Raw genomic sequence first — 18451 nt, 5'->3', positions numbered from 1 at the left:
GGGGGTGTTTTAATTAGCAGCGGCTTCCCCAGACGAAGGCCCTCGGCGGCTCCCGCTCGGGGCGGGCCCCAGCAGCCGCATCCTCCCTCCCTCCTTCCACCAGGCCCCCGCATCCCCGGTGCCAGGGGCCGCCTCCTCCTCCTCCTCCTCCTCCTCCTCCTCCCCGCCCTCCCGCCGCTCCCCGGGACCCCGTGACGGTCCCGCCCCGCCGAGGCGGCAGCGGCGGGGAGGAGAGAGAGAGAGAGAGGCAGAGAGCTATGGGCTCGGCGGCGGAGCTGGTGCTACTGCCGCCGCCCCCCTCGCCGCTCGGGGAATGCGAGCGGGAAGCGGGGGCGGACTCCGTCCGGTACCGGCGGCGAGCGGAGGAGCAGGTGGGTGTCGGTGGGTCTGGCAAGGCGGGACGGGGGCCCCGGGGATAGGGCGGGACGGGGGCTCCCCTTCTCCCCACCCCTCCCCCCCCGGCGTCCCGCCGTGTCCCCGGGGGCTGCCGTCGGGCAAGAGCTAAACCCTAAACGCCGTTTTGATTCATCTTCCGTGGCGTTGCCCCCCCGCCCCGGCTCATGGGGTTGTCCCCGAGAGATGCTGAAGGATCCCCCACCGGCCTGGCCCCCGTGCTTCCCTCCGAGACGCTGGTTCCGCGTGGAAGGGGATGGGAGGCGATGTACAGGGGTGGTCCCCGCGCAACATCCGCGCTGGGAGTGACTGGGGTGCTCTGGCCATCCCCGGGATTCCCTTTCTTCTAAAGGCTTGGCTTGTTCATTTAAACATTTTCAGCTTTCAGTCTCTTTATTACTTATGAAATGGAATGTATCGCAATGGGAGAAAAAGAATCCACCTGCACCTGAACTCTTTTTTTTTTTTTTTTTTAACTCATTTGCCGTCTCCAGGACATGCAGGTTCATGGCGTGGTGGATGGAAGCGGGCTTCTTGCTTAGGAAATGCAAAAATTGAAAGGAGCCGTGTAGGTTTCTCTGTTGTTAATTGTGAAACACCTTTCCATGCGCTCTTTGTTTTGCCGACAGCGTTGTCCCCGTGCTTAGACAAAGGCAGCATTCCTAATGCACCTTTATTGATGTTCCATTTAAAGGAAAAAAAAAAAAAAAGAACACAACCTTTTCTGTATTCGATACTTCAATGTAATGATCCCCTCTGAATGCCTTGAGCGGTTAAGTAAGAGAAATGCACTGGCACTGATAATTGCACAGGGACAAACAGAGCTGCTGGAGTATATCCCAAAGTAATTTCCAGACAGATTTGTTTGATTTGTTAATTATTTCTGTTGAAAAATCTTGTAAGATGGTCGTGACTGCACTCAACCGTAAGAGAGCCCTTTCACAGCTAGAATAGCTTAATGTTTGAAAGTGTCTGGTAGTACTTGCCTGACGTTACAGCTAGAAGCAGGCCACTTCTGACAGGCGCTGGTACTTGAGAATTCACTTGGCGACCATTTACGTAAGTTGGTCCCTTCCCATCTTCCTAGTCCCTTTCTCTAAAAAATAAAAAAATTAAAAAAATGGGACAGAGCAGGGCACCTACCCAAATGTAGGGTAAGGCTGGATGCTCTGAGAGGTGCAGCAGTTCCCCACGCGGTGTCCACGAGTCCTGCTGCAGGATATCATGAGAAGAGAGTCCAAAATATTCCCTGGTTCTGGCTGCTGTCTTCCTTCCCTGAAAAGAAAAAAGCGGCGTCAGATCATCTATCTGGGATGCTGCTGCTCTCAAGCTGGTTGTAACTCCTCTCTAGGGAGGGAGCTCCCTAAAGGTTACCCCCGCTTCTCTCAGCGACAAGTGTGTCAGGGTGGTTTCAGGGGTCGATGTGGGGCTGAAGAACTGCATTCCAGTGTTGCCTACACAGGGTTTAAAATGAAGTTGGTAAAGGTGCTGCTTGGGTGGCCGCCAGCACGCTTGGCAGAGAAACTCTCTTCCTACCTGTCTCAGGCGCAGGGGGTGATCGTGGCCCTTCCTGACAAGTTGGGGTGTAACGTTGAGATGATGAGGCAGAAATACTAAATGGGCCATGAGAAGAGAAAGAGAAAATGCCTCCTGTTTACAGGAAATGTTTCGCTGTCGTAGTGTGGAATATTTTTTTCTGCATACTGAGGTGCCAGCAGCTGGGCAAATAATAAACGAGGTTTGGAAATAAGGAATATCAGTTGCCTTTATTTAATATGCATACAGAAGGTGAACATTGCATATAATAACAGTAAAAATAATCACGGTTTGATGAATAAATAGGAGTATTTTATTTTTATGTGTAGGGAAGAGTAAAGCTAGGTGAGGGTTTAGCAGTACACACACCTGCTGCAAACTTTGACAGAAAGCCCCAGATTCTCTTGTTCTAGAGAAGCACAGGCACAAAGCTTGATTGGAAAGGATTAGGTCATCAAGCCTAGTGGTGTGCTGTCACTTCTTTGCTTTCATGTGTGTGTCCAGATTTCTCTCAGAATAATCAGTTCACCCTGCCCTTATGTTCTCATGGAGGGGCCTTTTGCTGAACCCTGCCATTCCAGTGGGCATGAATGCTGTTTCCAGGCTGGAATCCCTCGTGGAGGCCTTGCGTTGCTGCTGTGTTTGCTGAGGGTGTTTGCACTGGTAAAGTATCTGCTTGTGCCTGTGCTCTCCTGTTCTGTGTTCTCTTCTGAAGTGTGTTACATGCCGTGCAAAAGAAATGGGTCAAAATCTGCTTTTATGATGGTGTAAACTCTTACTTCTCTCAGCTGGTGTAAAAAGTAAAGCCTGCGTGAGTGCAAATCCTTTGGCCTTTTTGAGAGCTTTTTTTTCTTTTTTTTCTCGGGTGAGGATCTGGGGTTGGTAACCTGGGTGTGATTTGGTTTTTTTTTCCCCATTTCCTCCAAAATAAACTCATTTTGTGTAAGATCGTACCTAGTAACATAATACTATAAGAATACATTCCTGTCAAGCAGGATGTAAATAATAATGTATACACCCTTTAAGATTTATTTTTTTTTAAAAGACAGTACTCTGTAGAAATAAATCTATTTATTTAATGCCAAACCCTCTGGCTTTTATTTTCTATTGAAGCTTATTATTATGTTAGCAAGGACATGCTTAATGAAATTACTGACAGGTACATTTTTAAAAGTATAGAAGGATCTATCACCAGATGCTATACATAGCCCTTGGAATTCACTATTGCAATAGGCTGTAGAATTACCTACTTCAGTGATTAGATTTAAAAGCTGAACTAGATGATAGTGTGATGAACATCCTTTGTGGGTTTGCGTGCAAAGATGAGAATAATTACCCTTACTTTAGTCTTTGAAGCGCTGCAGAACCTGGGTAGTTTCTTCCACCTCTCCTGTATCACATTGCTGGTGTTCACAAGTGGTACGTGAAGGCACCGAAGGATTCAGCTGCTCCTGAAGCCATGGGGGTAGGTTGCTGCTGTCCCTGCAAGTTCACAATTTTTTCCTAACTGGTGATTAGTCAGACGCCCAATTTGTCCTGTATTTTCAACATTGCAAGAGTTAAGGACCTCAAATCTCCTTCCCTAACCCACTTTCTAAAATAGGTTAGCCTTCGTCATATTACTACAGTCTAAATCTCATCAACACCTCTAAATTAAACCACGAAATAAGAACAGAGAGATGGAACACATGCGAGTGTGTGGTAATAAAAGGTGAGGCAAAAGTCCTGCGTTGCAGTAGGGCGTGAGGCGGTGGTAGCAGGAGACACAACACCCGCTCCATCCATTGGGGACTTTGAAGCCGAGCTGTGTTACAGCAGACGGTTCCTGAAAGCTGTGGCACTGTGGCTCTCTTCTGTACGGAAAATTGTCTGTCTGGGCTGTAATGGGGTTTAGGCTCTTGTAATCTATAAGTTGAAGGCAACAGCAAAATTCCCAGTTGCTTCAGTGAGGCCAGGATCTCCACCTCACGCCGGTTTAGGATACGTAGAATCCGAAGTGCTGCCCGACAGCTAGGCTGAAACCATCACTTCTCCTAGAAAATGTCTAAACGCAGAGTTAAGATGTGATACATCTATTAGCAAGTAGCTAAATTAGCTTAGACAATTACCTTTTCATTAACCTGAGTCTGTAATCCTTCGGGATGTTTCGTTATTATTTTGAATAGTGTTTTATCACTGTAAGTGGAGTATTTTATCTTCTACTAGATGGGTTCAGATTTAGAGAAGCGATTACAAAAGGGTTTTGGTGTTGCCCGTTGAGAATTACGTTGAAGAGGTGTGGGTGTCTTAGCTAAGTTCAAGTCCTGAACTTTTTGAATAATTTTCCATTATCACTATTATTTCTCCAGCATGGACAGAATGAGCAGAAACAAAACTAGAGGAAAATATCAACAGCCTTGTGGGATCCCTCCATGTAAACGTTTCATTGTTCACTGTACCGTAGGATGGATGTGTGCCCTGTTGCCTGGAATCGTACAATTTCAGTCAGAAGTCAGAAGAGGCCAAGAATGTTTTAAAGTCTATGGTATGTGTGGAAACTGTGGTGCCTAAGGCTAGAGACCTATTTCTAATTTATTCCACACTGAGATAATCTGAAAATTGTAGGTTTCTCCTGCTTGCAATTGTTGGGATTTGTCTCCGAACCGAAAATAGTAATACCTGACAGGAAGGGCTTAATTCCAAATTTGTTCTGGTTCTACAGATGATTTAATTCTGCTCCAGATATTCATAGCTACATGCTAGTACGTGATAATAACTTTCTTGAAAGCACTAGTGGGTTTTCTGAGGCTTTTTTGTTTGAAGAAAAACAATAAAATTCCTTCCGACGTAGGTGTAGCACCTGTAACAGATAGGATGGCACGCTCTGCTTGAGTACTGTGAAGATCCCTTTTTCTTAAAGAAAAAAGTATTCTGGGGATAGAAGCAAATAGAATTTTGCCTTTTAAAGAGAAGAAATTTAACAAGTGTTGCTTTTCAGCAAGCCGGTGCATTGGTGCCACGCTGAATGTATGGTGGACTGCAGACCCAGCAGCAGGAGCATAAGGAAGAGTGCAGGCAGCAGCCTAAAATGGGGGGGGGGGGGGGGCAGCAGATCTTAGCATGGGGGCGGGAAGGGTTCCTCTCCCTCCCACCCTCCCGGGCTGGGTTCTGGTCTGGGACACTCTCGTCCAGTGCTGGATTGATGAGTGGGGAGATCTGCTCCTGAAATGATGGGACTCAAACGCAGTTTGTCGCAGGAAGCCTCTGCTGCTCCTGAAGCCTCCTCTGCTCTGCACAGGCACAAGTTCGGTGGCTGGAAAAGCCTTTTCAGCTCCTTAACACAAAACTGCTCCTGGTGTTTCAGAGTTTGTTTCAGCAACTGTTGATGCTAAACTTGAGTTGCTGTAAAAGCTGACTGAAGGGAATACGGCGCAGTTGCTTTTCTTGTGTTGTTGCTTGTTTCTATAGAAACATCTTGTTACTGTTTTATAAATGGTGTCTAGGTTCTTGCTATGAAATGAAACTTAATCTTTGTTTTGCAATTTTTTTATTGTTTGGTTTTTTTTAATTTAAACTCCCTCTATGTAATTTTTATTGGTAGTGGTTGTACTTTTGGTATGAAGAATTTTTGTAGTCTTGCATTTGCTTTTTTCTTTCCTCCCCCCCCCCCCCCCCCCCCCCCCCGCAGAGGAACAAGTTAAACTTAGTTTTTCTCTGTCTTGTTTTTCATCTGGAAGTGAGGTATGATATTTTTTTCTCATTTCCTAATCTATTAATCTTTTCATATTTAAATATCAGATTAAAATTAGCCTAGGGAAATGAGCCTGTTGTTGTTTGGTGGTGTTTTTTTTTTCTCCAGACAGTCGAAATTAATTTTGTTGTCTTAATAGTCTATTGGCTGAGTATCAAGACCTTTTTACTGCTTACATTTACAAGGTCAAATGCTAACTGTTAGTTTTGCAATGGATGCGCAGGGATATCGTTCTCCTCCTGCTACAGTAGAAGAGGAAGAAGATCAGAAACACCTCCAGTAAAATTATTTGCCCCTCTTAGGCAAATTTCACTTTCTTTTAATGAAACATAAGAAAACTTTTTAAGTATGAGAAAGCGGGGTGAAACCCTGGTCATGTGCCAGGTGTTACTAGTAAGGAAACCACCTAGTTTGCATAGGTGGAGGAGCAGGAGGCAGAAAGGCTGTGCCCAGCCAGCCCCTGCATCTCGGGGTTCCTGCTGGTGCCCTGTGGTGGGGCAAGGCTGTGGTTCCCAGGGAGGGGAGGCCACCACCTGGGAACTTGCCCTTGGCTGCAACTCTCCAAAGCCTCTCCGTGGCCGTACGCTGGGCGGTCAGATGGCTGAGTACCAGCAAGACTGGGTAACTCGTTCCTCCAGGACTTACCTTGCTGGCCTCCTAACTATCGAATATCTGTAGCTGTGCGTTGACTGGTGCATGTCCCCGCCTGCACCCAGCAGAAGTTGGCCTCTTATTTTGGAGGGGAGGGAACTTGTGGTTTCTGCTGTCCTGGTCTCTCATCTGCTCACTTTCTTTTCATGTTTTCCTGTAAGATTGGGCTTGAAGTATTTTCAGTTTGGGTTTGCATCCTCTAAAAACAGATAACTTTGTGAGGCACTCTCTGATGAACGTTAATGTTCCAACTTTCAAAAATACAGAAGTATTTTTCAGTAAGTAAGCGTGTTCCTAACGTCACATCTCAGTGGCTTTTTTGACATTTAAGTGTCTATGGGCTTCAGCTATCGGATACACCACCTGTTCCCTGGAGTAAAAATAACCCTGACTGGAGTAAAATAGATAGTGAGCAGTTAAATACTGCAGAGTAAACTTTTTACTTGAAAAAGAGGAAAATGTGTGGGTGGGTATGTAAATGTGATATCCCTGCATTTCTTTATTACACCTTTTTTTTTAACGTTTCATTTAGATGTTGTTAAACACGTGTTTGCTACTAAACTCGAGAGGTGTCTTTTCTATTTAATGTGGAAATAATTCTCTTAAATATGCCGTCTCTTTTTATTTCTTTTATAACTGTAAATGTGACCGACTGTGATCCGAAGTGTGTTATAAACCATTTGGAGACACTGCTGCTTTTCTGTTGGAGATGAACTTCGTGGATAACTCTTTTCTACTCCCCTCTCTCTTTGCCTTCTTTGCCCAGCAGCATTTTTTTTTACTCTAAAATCACAAGGTGATCACATGGAGAGCAGTTCTCTTCCCAATCCATTGGACTTTTCTCCTTCGTTGCTGGAGTTCACATTTGTGTAATGCCCTTTTGGGCAGCTGGTGCAAGAAAAGAGAAACTGGTAGACTTGTACTCAGCCTGGGGCTGTTTTCAAGTTGAGTATGGGGTGGGAATTTTTCAAGTTCTCCAAGCAACAGGAAACTCTTGTGGTTTCTTCAATTTATTAATCATGAAAAATAGGAAGAGGGACATTATTTGGTTTGTTTTGAAGAATCTTGTACCTTCAGAGTAGTTGAATGGAATTTTATCCTGAATCTTTAGGTGGAGCAGGTTCCTTATGTTCATCTACTCCCTCCTCCCACAGAATTAAGGCTGTTGAACTTCATCCAATAATCTCAATCAAATCAGTTACTTAGGATTTTTTTTCCACACAAAAAAAAAATCCAAAACCAACCATCTCAAGATCCTTGGTCAAAACACTCTTGATGGGAAGGGCATAAGCAAGAAGTAGCTTCCGATTGTGACTTACCAAGTGCTTTCCTGAATTTGGGCAGCAGTGAATTTGAGTCCATGTGGTGGAAGTTTGCCATAAGCAAGGGTAGTTAGTGGTCAGAACACACGTAATTTTGTGTGTTATGTTGATTATGAACAAAACTGGTAAAGCCACAGCCGCATGTTCGTTGGTTTCAGTAAGCCAACTTGACTTTACCTTCCCTGTTGTTTTAAAGGTAGTCTAGGAAAACTTTCAATTACACGGGAGATTTTTTTTTCAGAAGCACTTCAGGGATGTAGGAGAACCAGCTGTGCTAGAAGTGGACAGAACTTTCACTTACTATCTCCTCAGCGACCTCCTCAGAGACTTTAATTATAAAAAAAGGTCCTTTTATGGCATCATGCATCCGAGAGAGCAGGTCATGGTTCTGCTGAAGGCATCCCACCCCCCTAAGCCATTTGGCCATAACAGCTGGGTAAATTTGGTTACGAAGTTTCCATAGTAAAGTTTTTCAGAATTTAGATCTTCAGGTTATGACTTTCTGCCAGTAAACAGTGGGAGACAGCAGACAACAGCTTTGCTGATGAAAGTATGGGCTGTTGAATAGGGAGGGAGACTTTATAACACCAAACATCTGAAAAGCCAAGAGCAAACAGGCTGCTTGATGGGAACCTTCGGGTAGGCTTGTGAAGAACAGTGTGCGTATGTGCTGAGCAACGGGACAGATCGGACACTCTATTTTTAATTTTAAATAAAGTAAAAAATAGAAACCAAATATGAATTGAAGTGTGGAATACCTTGTCCAGCTCTGGGGCCCCCAAAATAAGAAGGACTCCTGTTGAAGTGGATCCAGAGGAGGGCCACGAAGATGACGAAAGGGCTGGAGCACCTCTGCTATGAGGACAGGCTAAGAGAGTTGGGGCTGTTCAGCCTGGAGAAGAGGAGGCTCCATGATGACCTTATAGCAGCCTTCCAGTACCTAAAGGGGGCCCACAGGAGAGATGGGGAGGGACTCTTTATCAGGGAGTGTAGTGATAGGACAAGGGGTAATGGTTTTAAACTGAAAGAGGGTAGAATTAGATTAGATCTTAGGAAGAAGTTCCTTACTGTGAGGGTGGTGAGACACTGGAACAGGTTGCCCAGAGAGGTGGGAGATGCCCCATCCCTGGAAATGTTCCAAGGCCAGGTTGGATGGGGCTCTGAGCAACCTGATCTAGTTGAAGATGTCCCTGCTCATGGAATGGAGGTTGGACTAGATGATGTTTGAAGGTCCCTTCCAACCCAAACTATTCTATGATTCTATGAAATATTTTTTAAATGAAAAAGTAATTGTTACACTATATGAAAGCATTTAAGAAATATAAAATAAAAAGGAAATTGAGGCAATGAAGTCATACACAGTGGTTGTATATTTGTACAAAGGAATCTGTGAGTGTAATTTGCTTTAAGGACGTTGATAATCACAGTATGTCTGAAATAAAATCACATAGATTTAAAATTCATTTAAATTACAGTAAGGAGTAATTCACCACAGCAATTTGATAAGAAACATTAGGTTAGGAAACAAATGCTCCCCACGGCCCCTCTGAATTTTTTCATCGCTCCTGTCTTTCAATGCCTGAGGAAAGGCAAACAAATTACTGCAGATGAAGTAGGTGTCTCCTAACGTTCCCTCCTGCATCATTGTGGCAAATGAGGTCTGGGGGTGCCCCCTGCACAGCACGTGGTAGCAGTGAGAAGAGCTGCTGTAAAGGCCTTGAAATCATGCTTTCTCTGGGGTTGGTGCAGGTAGAGGGCTGTAAAGATGATGAGGGGCCTGGCGCATCTCTCTTACAAGGAGAGGCTGAGGGACTTGGGTCTTTTTCATCTGGAGAAGGGAAGACTGAGGGGGGATCTAATCAATGCTTAAAGGGAGGGTGTCAGGAGGATGGGGCCAGTCTTTTTTCAGTGGTGCCCAGGGATAGGACAAGAGGAAATGGGCACAAACTTGAATATAAGAAGTTCCACCCAAATATGAGGAGGAACTTCTTCACTTTGAGGGTGGCAGAGCCCTGGAACAGGCTGCCCAGGGAGGTGGTGGAGTCTCCTTCTCTGGAGACATTCAAAACCCACCTGGACACGTTCCTGTGCAACCTGCTCTGGGTGGACCTGCTTTGGCAGGGGGGTTGGACTAGATGATCTCCAGAGGTCCCTTCCCAACCCCATGTGATTCTGTGAAAGACGTTCTCTCCGCTCCCTCTTGATACACCAAAAAACTTTCAAAGTGATGAAGCTGAGGCTGGGTGGTTGATTTTTAAAACTAGCAAGTTTAAAACAGAAACTTCTTTTGCTTTTATATGCAGAAGCTCTTTTATTTGGGGATGGGAGGGGTGGGAAGGAACTCAGAGTGGGTACATTTTCTCTTTCTGTATTTTTCTTTTGGCTGTTTCCGTCTCGTTTCGGGCCGATTTAGTATGAAAATAGTGCTAGGGAAATTAAGAGTCAGCTGGGAACCGTGTGCTTGCTGAAGAGAGCCAATTTCTAAAAACGTTTGGAAAAGTACTTGGGGGGGCGGGAGGGGAGGTACTTTTTGGTTCTAAGGATACGGTTTGAGAGCTGCTGGCACACATGTGGGACTGAATGCCGTTTTACCGTCACCCTGAAAATCAGTGAGAGAACATCTACCTGCTGGTGTTTCCCCTACTGGTTCTATTTCAGCTACACCTCTGAAGAAACAGATTTGTCCAGCATGTGAAACGTTATGCAATATAGGAAAGAAAAATATGCCATCTGTGTTTTACGGCTGATCGTCTGTTTTCAACTTCACTTGGGTGTTTTGGTGGGGTTTTTTTTGCTGGGTTGCCTGAAGCAAGATGTACTCAGCCTGAATTAACTGACGCAGACTTTGAAAATTTGAGAACTTCCGTAATCATTGTGAAAGGTTTTGTAAGCTCTTGAAAATATTTGGAAAAGCGACTTGACGCTTGTTTAGTAATTAAAGACATACTTGTCAGTCTCTGTGCCTAGAAGCTTGCTTTGCGTAATTGCGTTAGGGATTCATGAATCTGCCCCTGTCTGAGAAGGAGAGGGTGAGATAAAGTTTTGCTTAAAATACAATAAAATAAAAAATAAATAAGACGTGGACAGCCTACGCAAGGTGAAATTTACTGTGTAGCCTGCTGTGTAACTTCTTGCTGTTAGTTTATGGAAGTGGAATGGGGCTGTTAGGAAAATCCCATGCCTCGGAGTTGCCTCGTTCCAGGAGAGAGGTCAGGGTGGGCACGTAAAGTCCATCGTGCTTCGCTGGGCTGGCGACATGGAGCTCGTGGAAGTTTGCCTGCTGGTGGCCTCCTTTGCAAGTGCTGTGCTCCCCTTGCCCTGTGCAAAGGCTTCCAGCACCTTGCTGAGTACCACTAATTAATCCAGAGGCAAAAGAAGTGATTCGTTTGTTTCCCCCCTCCTGGGTGTGCTGGCCACTGGCTCAAAGCCGAAGCTACTTTGCAGGGAAAATGTAGTAATTTCTCCTGCAGGCACTAACAGTTTCTCTCATCCCCTCCACCATCATCCTGTGCTCCTGGTGATCTCTGCATGCAGGAAGCATATAAATATATTTTTTCCCTTCCCAGCACACTCCTTCTCTTTTCCTTAATTATTGTGATTAATATACCACATAGGCTAACGGTGTGTTTGTCTCCCTGGGCTCTTCAGGAATTAGGGAGGTGAGAGTTCCTGTAATAACGCTGTGTTCCCAGGGCAGCAAGCACCCTGCCCTGCCCAGTCTGCAGGGGCTCGCAGGGGGCTGGTATTAAAGAGGAGTCAACATTTATTTGCATTAAATAAAGCACAGTTCAAGCCAAAATGCTGAAAACTGGGGCTTCTGTCTCCAATGATGGGGGGGGGGAAACGACCTGTGCCAGAGAAGCGGGCTGGAAAGAGAGGTGGAGGTGGCTTTCCATACGTAACCTCCAACGCTGCAGTTCTCCATGTTCAGGTTTGTCGTGGTTTTGACCAGATTGACCAATCAGAACGACAGGTGGCCCCTCACCCCCCCCCCCAAGGAAAAGAGAGGAGAGGAAGAGATAAAAGAGATTTATGAGTTCAGAAAAAACTAAACTACATTAATGAAAATATTAATAAATAATGACATAATAAATAATAATAATTTTAAAAAGGGGCAAAAAAGTAAAAAAAAAAGTATACAGTATATACAAAACCATATCAAGCTCCCAGGATGATGATCACGTCACCAGCAGGCACAGGGGAAAGTCCCAGGCTGGACTTGGTGATGGACAGGAGCTGGATTCCGGATCTGGAGTCAGGAATGCTCGGATCAGGATCAAAGGCAGATGAACAGACAGGGTCCTCCTCAGACGTCGGCCATTGAAGGAAGAGAGTTGAGCTTTTGATCCCTCAGCTTTTATACTGGGCACGGGGCAGATGGGATGGAATACCCCGGTTGGTCAGGTTTGGGTCACCTCTCCTGTCCGCTCCTCCCCACAGGTGGGACCCCTCTACGCTTTTCCGCTTGTCACCCTCCAATGGGGCCAATAACAAATGTACCTGACCTTGGTTGTTATAGCAGTAAGTATAAGCAAGGGCCTCTCTGCATACCATTCCTTGGTATAATCAGGTCTTATCACTGTGAGAGCGAGCAGTTTCTGAACAATATGCTGTTAATTTCAGAGTTTAGTTAGTTAGAAGAGGCCCAGCTAAAAAGGTAAAATTACTGAACAGAAAATTAGTTCTGTTTTACCTCAAACCAGGACAAGGCTCTTCTGTAGAACTGCTGAAAATTTGAATACAATATTCATTACTCTTCAGGCTTCCTGCACCCCTCCCTTTCTGGGATTCGGTACTGAAGCTTAAACCAAAACCATTCTGAATAAGCATATAAGAAAAGTACCCAAGCACACACATCTGAGGAAGACTGTTGGGTTTTTTTTCAGTAGCAGCTGTGGTGCTTTACCCAACCTTCATTCACTCAGAAGTTCTGCATCGTGGCCTAAAGACTGGCCTAGAAAAAAAGAAAAAAATTAGCTTCCTGTGGTCTTTCCTGGGTATTTTTCTGTGGAAATGGGAATTTGCTTTATTACTTGCTATCCAGTGGAGAGTCTGGCACTGCTATGGGAGGTAATTTCTGTTTCTCCGCTGAGACCGTGCCGTGTAACCAGGGGCACAGAATAGCTTTCATCCTTGGAAGAGCGAACTAAAGCTACAAGTTTGCTTTGAATCCTGGAGTAGACTAATTGCACATAGAGTTTGCAGGCAATTTGTTGGACCTATTGATCAGTTGACTGAAATATTGATGAGCGTGTGTTTTCATTGCTGCCTACTGGAAAGATTAGAAAAGCCACGTTCATCTTGCAAGCACATTCAGCCTGTCGTACCCAAACACAAGGCAGTAAGGTTTTTCGCAAAGAATATCTGGACACTGGGGAAGGAGGGATGGGATTTCAAGCTCTAATCTAGGTACAGTTTACATGCTGAAAGAGTAGCTTGTTTTTTGCAGTGATATTCAAACATGGCATGTTCATCTAAAGTTGTGCTTCTGCCTATCCTGTGCATTTGCCCCATCATTTTTCTTTTTGGGAAAAGTGCAGAACTTGTTTCCCCTCCCCTTTGCTTCTTCGTACCACCACTTTGCATCTGTGCGGTCCTTGGGTCTGTCTTCCTTTGCCTGACTTTCACAGCTTTCTGCACCAACATCAGGATGGACGTTTGCCTTCTTCCTGGTCCAATCCAGTGCTCCTCTTTCAGCGGTGACAGTAGCCCTGCAGTTCCCTGTGCTTTGGTGTGAAACGCTTTATAGTTTGTTCTTAGTAGTTTTTGGGTCATTCTTGTGGTTCTGAAGATGTTCTGCAAATAATTTATAATAAATCTACTTCAGTCAAATCCCCTCCCTGAAATTACAGGTGTCGAATTCCATTTTGGTTGGCCTGACACCCATGTTGCCCAGACAGGTGAGATGTATGACCTACGGAGAGACCTTCACCCCTCTAGAGTGGCATCTGGAGGGGATACGGGCTGTTGTATGTTAGTAGTATCTCTTCAGATGTTTGGACAAGCGAATGTCATCCTTAACATCGTACTGAAGTCACAAGCTATGTAACATTTTTAATTTCTCAATTTAAGGAGTAGCTTTATTGCATGTATATCTTATTTTTATGCATTCAATTAGAAACAGCTGTGACTTGTTCAGGATCACAGTAATAAGAACCCATTGTATAACATATTTCTTAATTTTGTCTTCTGTCCACAGGCCCAGCAAGAACAGAGTAACCACACGGCAGAACCTGTAATAGATGACTATAAAAAGATGGGGACTCTCTTTGGTGAACTAAACAAAAGCCTTATCAGAATAGGCTTCACAAGGATGTACTTTGGGGAACGGATAGTAGAACCTGTAATAATTATATTCTTCTGGGTTATGCTCTGGTTTCTTGGCCTACAAGCTCTTGGACTGGTTGCTGTTCTGTGCCTTGTCATTATTTATGTACAACAGTAAAATTTGATAGATGCTGCTTGGATTATGTATTTCAACACTGTCACTATGTCAGTGGATTTATATGTTTAAGTAAATGGGTGGCATATCAAAAACTGCAACTTCGAATTGCATTTCGCTGAACTTTCAATGTGAGGGGGACTAAAATTACACATTTTAAGCAAAATCAGCAGTGCCCTGCTACATCTTTGAAGGGCAAAAAAGGAGATGTTTGTAATATAATGGTGTCCAATGTACTGTTTTCTACACTTTTGGGGCGTTTGTCCAAGGATTGGCTCTGTGTTCCCACCCACACACAGACCTCCCTGATGTTCTTGCTTTGTATAGTGAAAATTTCCTGTCTGATTTTGAGGACAATGATTTGAGTGTCCTGTTTCACTGCCGAGAAGGGGCTCGTGTGCTGTTTGTTCCCTGAATCTGCATAATTTGCTAGTTTTTTTGCTGAAAAGTGAAATCTGCACAAGGGAGGTGTGCTAACAAACCTGCAATGACAACTGTTCATAAGGTGAATACAACTTCCCAAACACAAAAGCATCTTTGGGTAGTATAGTTTGCAGCAAGCTTTCCCCCAGGAAACAAGCTGTGCCAGCAAAATGCTTTTATACCGATACTAGTGGCTTCACACAAGGCTTCAGCTGTTGTTTAGGAGGAATCGCTGTCCTATATTGGCCAATACAGGACAATATTCATTACTCTTCAGGACAATGTTGCTCTGCCTTGGTTTTGGAAATGTACTCGGCTCCTGCTGCTGTTATTCTTTTTTTTTTTTTTTTTTTAATACTTGCTCTTTCCCCCAGCCCTCCTTCTGAAAATAAATATTTGGATAATTCATGGACTTTGTGGGTAGTTACAGCTGCAGTGTTGGAGAGTTGCCATTCCAGAGTATTGTCTGCTTCCTCTGGGAAGTGTCTGAACAACCTGAGGGATGACAGATGAGATCTCTTATCCCGAATTTTGCTGCAGCGTGGACCCAACTGGAGCTGGAAGCTTTGCATACCTAAGCAAATCAGACCCGTTTCCTCATGCAAGGCAAGAATGTAGTTGTAATGAGGTGGTGATTTTACTTAGCAGTCTTAACCGATTCCTTTCTACGCCGGGCAACAAAAACACGTATCGATAGGTGCATATGGTGGGCAACACAAATCGGAGAATGGGATATATACATGCAAGAGCAGGTGCAAAATTCAGTCTGGCTCCCAGGGAGACAGAGCAGGCGTGTATTGAATATTTCCAAGTTGAAGGTGCTCGTTTAAAGAAAAGCAGTAAAATGAGGCAGAATCTTTACTAAATAGGCTACCGATTTAATATTTGCTGTACATTACTTTTAGTAGGAAACTTAATTCCAAAATTGACTTCATGTATGGTAGAGTGAAATTATACATTTACTTAGAGAAATGTAATAGATGTGAAATTTACAGAGAACTACTTAACCTTTTGCAGTGACTTTTTTCCTAAACATTTTTATACTAGTAGAGGTCAACAATTTCAACGAATAGTTGAAAATGCTGTATTATCCAGAGACTTTTGAAGTTAAGGGGAGCTTTTCTATGGTCCCAGTCCTGCACCTGGATTTTCAAGGCCATTTTTATGCCTACATGGATCGTGTTGGTTGCTGGGCTCTATTTCCAGGACCCTCGGCCCCAATCCTTACAGACTTTCCTGTGAGTGAAATAATTGTTATTTAGGGCAGTGAACACGAAGGCCCAGCTCCTTAAAGTCTTTATGTGCCTAAATGCCATCTGTAGACTTGTATCCCTGCTTGTCTAATGAATGCATAGTTACCTTCTGAGGAGCCAGATCTCCTCTCCAGATCTTCAGATGACCTTGACTGTGGATCCGAGAGGCTCTGCTGAACCGGCAGGGCTGCGGGGCAGCGGGACTGAAGCCCAGCTGCGTATTTAGATGGCAACCTGTGTTGGTTGGCACCTAGTTAAATAGTTAATGCTGATGGCAGGGAACCGGTTTACAACAGGAGGTGTTCCTGGATGCAGGGGTTTGTTACTCACAGCTGGAAGTCCCAAAGCAAACAGCAAGTACAGGCTACGCAGAGGCAGGAGCTCTGTACTCACAAGTGCCTAGGGGTAAACTTTGGGTTTGTTTCAGGTCCCTTAGAAGGCAGAACATCTGTTTACACCTTTGCATATTTGTATAGATATAATGGTGGGTTTATGTGTATTCTTCTCCTGTATAAGGGCTGTACTACAAAGCATCTTGTCATTAAAAAAAAAAAAATAAAAAAAAATCTTTCCTTTCTTACCACAATCAAATCGTTCAGAGAATCTCATCAATTCCTTTTGTCCTGTAGGAATACGTGTCCCTGTGATGTCCTTGTTGCAGTAGTACTCTTGTGTAAAGACTGTGCTGTGAGATGGCATGTAGTATTTCCTGAAGTGGTGATTTTGCTCTGTGCTTAAGGAACAGGGAACAATGAACCAAGGGTGTAACTGACAAGTTCAGAAAGGAAATTTTTTATATGTGTGTAACCTTTTATAGCGTGCATAACTCTGACTTTCACTCATGAAGTCACGTCAGTTGTTCTTTTGATGTTCATGTTTGTATACACGTATCCTAGGGAAAAGTAGCTTTTGGACTAAGATTGTGTTTGGTAAATGTTTTATATGGTTTCTCTTAAGGGTAACTTACTACGCCTTGTCCTTCACAGAAGTTTTTCATTTTTAAAAATCTGAAGAAACATCTCTCCTAATTAATGGAGTTAGGTTGGCTGAAAATGAAAGAGAGAAATAATGTATTGCGTGGAAGATACCCCTCGCCTGTTTGGTTTCATACATTCCATTGTATATAAGAATTTGCACCGAATCATCTGTCCTAATTTTGTGCTATTGCTACATTATCTCCCTGTCATTTGCAGGAAAGGAAAGAGGAGTTACGGAAGAAAAAGGGGACTGGGCTGGAAACGGACATAATGAAGGGAAAATGGAATGCATGAAAATGATGCATATATGTGTGAAAAGAAATCTGATTGTAAACCTGTGCCAAAAGTGAGAGGGGAATAGATGAACAGCCCTTGTGTTGTGTTCTTCCTTCCATCCAGATGTAGTTCCAAGGCAAAGGGAGCACCAAGTGTTCAAAGGATGTCCCTAGCAAAAAAGCAGAAGGTTAATTTAAAAAAAAAAAGATTAAAAAGAAAGTGTCACTTTTGTCTATGTAGTAAAAATTGATAGTTATTTGTATTGGTATATGTGATTATTATTCTTACAGAACTGAGAGCACCTTTATGCGTCCGTGTATAGGACTGTATGAAGGAATTATGTCCCTTAAATCTGTGTTAAACAACAAATGATGTAATTCCTGTTGGTCAGTGTAACGTATTGAAAGCTTTTTACATAACCTCCATTTTTTAAACAATGGACTCTTCAGTACTGTTTCACACCCGCCAAATGCGTAAATGCTTGAACTACTGTGTACAGAGAAGATACTCCACATGTAGGAGAATCTTGGAGAACCCTGTTTGCACTGAAAAATCATTGCATCGAAACTGTCGCTATAAAAAGGAAAAATCGTATTTCTTAAAAACTCTGTATTAAATGAATCCTATGGAAAGCACTTTGTAATTCTTTCTAATAAAAAGTATTCTCATCAGTGAGAACTGTGAATTCTTTGTGGTGCTTTGTGCAAGGTTACTTGGCTCCTCTCAGAGTTTCATGGTAGGCCCAGGTGAGATGGGGCAGCGTTCGGATACCCGCCAAAATCCGTTAGCTTGCATCCAGTGGAGAAATAAACTGCAATGTAAGAGCTGAGTAAACTGCCTCAGGTCTCTGTCATTGAGTGTGCAGCAGGTTACACTGAATAAAAAGAAAAAAAGCAGTACGGCTAGATGTTAACAAATAATGGCAACGTTATGGTGTAAAGTAGCTTTTATTTTATAGCGTATCTATTTTGCAGCCTCTCAAGGAACCAGATGTGGTCGGGGGTGTGAAAAATTCTTTAAAGTGCCAATTGCTGTCCCACAGAAAGGTTTGGGAGGTTTTGAGTTTGTTTCTGTTTTTTAAAATACGCATAGAACAGCGTATGGTTCAAAACCACTTCAAAATGTTCATTCTTTTTTTTCCTGCAGGTCAGAAAGGTGGTCGTTCTGCCAGATCCACCAGACACTTAGATGTGTCTGTGTTGCTTGGGGTGCACAGTTAAGCACTATAGGTTTTCTAAAAGTAGCATAGTTGAATTCCAGTCATAGAATCATAGAATCATAGAATCGTCCAGGTTGGAAGAGACCCTTGGGATCATCAAGTCCAACCATCAACCCTACACTACAAAGTTCTCCCCTACACCGTATCCCCCAACACCACATCTAAACGTCTCTTAAACACATCCAGGGATGGTGACTCAACCACCTCCCTGGGCAGCCTGTTCCAATGC

At 43.8% G+C, this 18451-nt stretch overlaps 1 protein-coding gene across 1 annotated transcript; it reads left to right on the top strand.

Annotated features, from left to right (window-relative positions):
- The first annotated feature begins 218 nt into the window (after nt 1-218).
- FAM241A (family with sequence similarity 241 member A) lies at nt 219-17679 on the top strand. The gene is made up of 2 exons (XM_074148047.1): nt 219-371; nt 13832-17679. Exons 1-2 carry the CDS (start codon nt 258-260, stop codon nt 14075-14077), a joined length of 360 nt encoding a protein of 119 aa, XP_074004148.1. The 5' UTR covers nt 219-257; the 3' UTR covers nt 14078-17679.
- Nucleotides 17680-18451: the final 772 nt, after the last annotated feature.

Source organism: Numenius arquata, chromosome 5 (assembly GCF_964106895.1).
Source record: "Numenius arquata chromosome 5, bNumArq3.hap1.1, whole genome shotgun sequence".
Classification (NCBI taxonomy): domain Eukaryota; kingdom Metazoa; phylum Chordata; class Aves; order Charadriiformes; family Scolopacidae; genus Numenius; species Numenius arquata.
Note: the sequence above shows the minus strand (reverse complement) of the source record. Positions and strands in the feature narration are given on the sequence as shown.